Source organism: Nematolebias whitei, chromosome 4 (assembly GCF_014905685.2).
Source record: "Nematolebias whitei isolate Nwh7 chromosome 4, NemWhi1, whole genome shotgun sequence".
NCBI lineage: Eukaryota > Metazoa > Chordata > Actinopteri > Cyprinodontiformes > Rivulidae > Nematolebias > Nematolebias whitei.
The window spans coordinates 11,027,230-11,033,209 of NC_056501.1; the positions used below are offsets into that span (position 1 = coordinate 11,027,230).

Below are 5,980 nucleotides of genomic sequence, written 5' to 3' on the forward strand. Positions count from 1 at the left end.
TAACAGAGCACTTCACTCTCAGACTGCAGGCTTACTCACGGTCCCTAGAGTTTCCAAAAGTAATATGGGAGAAGATCTTTCAGTTATCAGGCTCCTCTCTTGTGGAACCAACTTCCAGATTCTGTCCATAAGGCTGACATATTGTCCAGTTTCAAGACGGGGCTTAAGACTTTCATTTTTGATAAAATCCTATAATTAGGTTTGGCTTGTTATGCTGCCTTAAGCTTAGACTACTGGGACAAATTGACCTCATTTCCTTAAATGATTTGCTAAAATTGAATAGTTTTCATTTGATGTTATTTCTATTTATCATGTGATTCTTAACCTGCCTTTGTGTATCTATTCCTACCAAACCCAGCCGGTCGAAGAAGATGGCTGCTTGTCCTGATGGTTCTGCTAAAGGATTCTTAATCATGAGGGCATTTTTCCCTTTCCACTGTTGCTTTCATACTTGCTCAGAGTTCTGCTATGGATTTCACTTCAAAGCAGTCTGCTCCTCAGATAAAAAGTGTTTATTTTATATAAATAAAATGGTTTCTGTTAAATTATTTGTTTTTATATGTAAATGTTTCTGTTCAGTGCCCTGATGACTTCTGTTGTGATTTGGCACATGGGGGAGTGGTGGCGCAGAGGTTAGAAGATGGGTCTGTGATCAGAAAGTTGCAGGTTCATCTCCCGGTACAGTCAACATTAAAAAAAATTAAATATATGTGGGTGGAAAACCCACACCTTCATGTGCCCCACTCTGGCCCCCTGAGCAAGGCCCTCAACCCCCACCATCTGCTCCCTAAAACGGGTCTTTTTTGAAAATGAGTTATTGTGGCTCAAGGAGACTACCTGTTTAATTACCTGGTCCATGACCATTCACATCACCCATCTTTTTTAACTTACTTTCAGGCATACAGTACCAATTTTGGCTAAGTTAAAGGCTCAGCAGTGAAAGAATGCTTATTGCCCCCCTCCACTAATGTCAAAGTTTTAGACTATCATCATCTTATTATGATAATTGTCAGGGGTGTAGCCATTTTTGTCAAGGATTGAAAATATAGTTATGCTTATTTTGTTGCGATAATGCCAGACATCACCCTGAATGTGTTGTTAATGACTCAGCAACCATCACATTATTTTGCTTAATATATGTGAAACTGGCCTAATTGTAGCCATTTTGTGTTTGCTCAAGTCAATTAGCTATGGCACTCATGTTGAATTGGTTTTAAGATAACCAGTTTTAGATGTACATCCAGTTATTCTTGTGTGAAAGTAATTTGTGATCATGAGATGTAAATTTGAGAAATCTCACTTTAGCAATGATCCCCCCCCCCGCCCACAAATAATTTATTACAGTATATATAATCAGTTGTACCTAAAATCAGTCTTACGGTTAGACATGTTTCAGTGACTGAAACAAGGAATGTATCTAATGAAGGTGTTGAGATAGCCAAGAGTCATACCAAAAAAATTTTTAAAAATTATTAGAAACACTAATGATTTCATACACTTTAAAAACATAAGCATGTTTAACATTTTTATTGTATCGTTTATTTTTTTTTTGTATTTCAAAGAATTAGAATACATAAAATTATTTTAATTAAAATACTTCAAAAATGTGTCTTATTTTTACAAATATCCCTCTAAAAAGAATATCTCTTAATACCAGCCCACACATTCAAACTGAACTTTTAACTTGTGAATAAACACTTTCTTCCGTCTTCAACGATCTCTTCTTTGTTCCTCTTGGTGATTTCCCTTCAGAGAAATGCAAAGCAGTGTAACTGAGATCCTGTTCTTCTTCAGTCTGCAGAAAATTACACGTTTATTTCAGATTTAAACTTACAGCCAGCTGCACTGGTAAATGTTTTAAAGAAAGAGACAATTTAGGTGATTTTATCATGTTCTGTGAAGTTTGTTGAACACGGGTGAGGAACTAGAGAATAAAAATAATGAAACATATTTTAATTAATAAATACTAAAACAAAGGCAGCAAAACATACATCAAATAGCTGAACAGGGCACCGTGGAGGAACAGAGCATGACGACTGTGGAAAGCAGAATCCACAGACAAGGGACAAACAATGTGAGGCTTATTTTAAAGGACACTAACGACAGATGATGACAAACACCTGAGAAGAGATAATGAGGATCAGGTGAGAGTATGAGGAGCAGGAGATCATTGCAAAAGGGAAAAAACACAGGGAAAGCTGAAAACAATTAAAAACGACTAAGAGAAAACTAAATACAATAATCACAAAAACATAAAAACAACAGAAAACACAAGGATCCTGACAGATTTAGTATCATCACTTACAGTGTCTTCTGGCTGGCTTAAGTTGTTTTGTCTTGCATGTGAACTGGAGCTTTCTGTGCACAGAAACAACCTCTGGATACTCAGATTGTGCCAACTCATCTAATGCTATAAGGTAAAATCTGTAGGCGTTCTAATATGTAGCATTGTTTCCAGTACTTGTCTTTTTTTTTTGTTTTGTTAAACAATGTTAATAACGCTTACCTTCATATTGTTTACATATAGATTTTTGAATACGGTGACAGATGAAAACTATATTTATGATCACAGATATGACCAAGCCGATGACTGTGATCACGTGTAACCAATATTTGTGACTTGATGGTTTGTCTAGAAAACAAAGAGAAGTTATTAGAAGTTATTATGAAAAAGCAAAATTACTAGTAGGTTTAGTAATTCTAGCAAAATATACAGAAGCATACCACTGTCAAGTTTGGTTCCTTGTCCAATAAATATCTGTCCACATGTGGCCACGGCACAGTAATACGTCCCAGCATCAGAGGAGCTCATCTTCTTGGTGAAGTTAAAACTGCATCTCCTCTGAGTGTCAGATGTCTTATCACAGTTAGGAGGTCTGTATCCATCAGTGTAGATCATATGTGGATAAGAGTTTTCTGACCGGGCTCTGAACCAGAACACACTGAGACCTCCTGAACACGTCTCGTCCTCAGAGTCCGAGAGAACCGAACACTGCAGCGTCTCCGAGTCTGCTGGATGAGCAGATACCACCGTGTAGTTTGATGTCCTCTCAGTGTTTCCTAGAATAAGAATAAGAATAAAACTAATGGTGACAAATTTCAAGAACTGTTGATTAAATGTACAAATTTTGGAGAGATGTGTCCACTACTTAGTGTATTCTCACATTTATTTTATTTTATATACAAACGTGTATTTTTTAAAGCTGTTGCCAGAGATTTTTTTTAAAGTGTAGAGAAAATTTATTTTCCTAGTAAATCAAGTTTGGGGTCACAGTGCACTTAGAAGGACCACTGTCTAAAATATCTAAAAAAAAATAATAAAAAAAAAGTTAAATCTGGTCCTCTGGACATTCCAAAAAAAACCAAAAAAATGAATGTCCAGAGGACCAGATTTAACTTTTTTTATTTTTCTACAGGCAGCACAGTGGCACAACTGGTAGAGCTGCTGCCTCTCAGCGAGCAGGTCCCTGGTTCAAACCCCGGTCAAGGGGCCTTTCTGGGTGGAGTTTGCATGTTCTCTCCGTGCATGCGTGGGTTTTCTCCGGTTGCTCCGGTTTCCTCCCACAGTCCAAAAACACGCATGTTAGGCTGATTGGTAACTCTGAATTGTCCCTAGGTGTGAGTGAGAGAGTGAATGGTCGTTTGTCTCTATGTGTCCCTGTGATGGACTTGCGACCCGTCCAGGGTGTACCCCGTCCCTTGCACAGTGATTGCTGGACATGGGCACCAGCGACCCCCGTGATCCAAAATGGAATAAGCGGGTAAAGATAATGGATGGATGATTTTTCTACCTGAATTATTGAGCATGCATCAGGATACTGTCTAAAAGAGTTAAAAACACAGAACTAATTTTTAATTAACTCCCTACAAATGTTTATTTTTTGTTTATTTTTATTTATTATTTTTTTTGTCTGTATTGGTATAGTTCCAAAAATATAAATATGAAATTGGGCAAATTTGGTCTGTAAAATGGTCTGTCATTGTTAGGTTTCGCTGCAAAAGACTTAGCAGTGCATACAAATAATCTTGTGCTTACTTTTTACAAAAATTACATTTATAAATTAAGAAACTAATTTATTTCATTGTTAGACATAAAATCATGAACGGAACAGTATCCGATTAAACGAAGATACTAAAGATGGAGAGCATATAAGTTATCACTGATAGCTATGGCATGCCATTCCATTAAATGTTATTTAAACTGTTGATGGGATTTTATCAATGGAAACATCCACTGATTTGTATGAGAATGCAACGTGTCAAACGTTTGCAAGTGTGGAAAATGTTTTTGTACGTGTCTTACAGATGAGATGTTCTGGAAAAATAAACTTGAAAGATGTGTCTTCCATCTTTATTACAAAACTTAATCTCATAATTACCTTTTATTGACAAATAGCTCCCACTCCATGTAGATTGAGTCCAGTCCATATGAGCGCAGTGATATAGTCCTTCATCCTGTTGAAGTGTCCTCAGGATTGTTAGTTTGCTTGTCTTTTCATCACTCGTTGCACTAAATCTTGAAGTAGGAAATTCTGGTTCAAAGGTGGGTTTGATGTTTTGTTGTTGAATCATGATGAGCTTCAGAGTTTCTCCTGCACTCTGTTTGTACCAGTGAAGCCATGTGACGCTGTGAAATTTATCTGCAACAGCACAGGTCAACGTCACAGGATCACCAAGCTGAACTGTGACCACTGGAACCAAAGCATCTGCATTTAATAACAAATACAAGTGAAACAACAAAGAATGGCACAAAACCAATAAAATGATACCGGATACGATTAAATAATCATTACTCTTTAATTCAGCTGAGAAAATGTCATAGTTCGGTCAGTGGTACTTACATCCTTGATGAAGAAGAAACAATGTAACCCATAACAGAGTCATCTTGACACTGTTGTCATTGAAACACCAGTTACTTAAGTAAGAGGGGAAGTGTGGGGATCCAAACATCAAATGCATCTGATTGGTTACCTCAGAACTTCCTTCCTGTCACAAAGAACAGAAAGATAACAGAAAGCAGAACAGAAAGCATAAAGATCAGAAGATCTTTATGAAATCTGCTCCTTGATTTTTTTTTAACCCTTTTATCAATAAAAGTGAAGGTAGAATACGTCTTTTTGTGGACTGCTGGAAGTTTTTTAAGATAGCGTCAGGATTGTAAACAGACCTGGCACAAATGTGTTGATTGAACAAAAATAAATCCTGATTCATTCAGTCAAACCTTTATTTATGTTAAAAGTCTCATTTTCAAGAGAACGGTTTTAAACAAAAACCACAGATGAGGTACACACCCCAATAAAACATCCATCCATCCATCCATTTTCTTTACCCGTTTATTCCATTTTGGGTCACGGGGGTCGCTGGTGCCCATGTCCAGCAATCACTGTGCGAGGGGCAGGGTACACACTGGACGGGTCGCAAGTCCATCACAGGGCCACATAGAGACAAACGAGACAAACAACCATTCACTCTCTCACTCACACCTAGGGGCAATTTAGAGTTACCAATCAGCCTAACATGCATGTTTTTGGACTGTGGGAGGAAACCGGAGTACCCGGAGAAAACCCACACATGCACGGAGAGAACATGCAAACTCCACCCAGAAAGGCCCCTGGACCGGGGTTTGAACCAGGGACCTGCTCGCTGAGAGGCAGCAGCTCTACCAGTTGCGCCACCGTGCTGCCCCCCAATAAAACAATCATGTAAAATGAAAAGTCAACAAAAGAAGTGATATAAACAAAATTAAAAACAGCTACATTACAAAATGGTGTAAAATACTAAAAATAGGAACGTCTGCATTGACTTTTGCTTTGAACTTAACAGTTGTTTAAAATCCCTTTTAGAGAGGTCAAAATCAACAACGTCAGATCTTTTTGTGAGGTGTTCCAGGAAATGGGAGCGGAGTAAGAGAAGGAACTTTTGTCAAATTCGGTCCGCACTGAGGGGACACTGCAGGTAATTAACGTTTTTATACGTTTTT

General features: G+C 37.8%; 1 protein-coding gene across 1 annotated transcript; it reads right to left on the reverse strand.

Annotated features, from left to right (window-relative positions):
* Positions 1-1,666: 1,666 nt before the first annotated feature.
* LOC119408655 lies at positions 1,667-4,884 on the reverse strand. The gene is made up of 7 exons (XM_037675498.1): positions 4,842-4,884; positions 4,380-4,706; positions 2,725-3,060; positions 2,507-2,632; positions 2,302-2,358; positions 1,992-2,080; positions 1,667-1,795 (listed from the first exon to the last, which is right to left on the reverse strand). Exons 1-7 carry the CDS (start codon positions 4,882-4,884, stop codon positions 1,667-1,669), a joined length of 1,107 nt encoding a protein of 368 aa, XP_037531426.1.
* Positions 4,885-5,980: the final 1,096 nt, after the last annotated feature.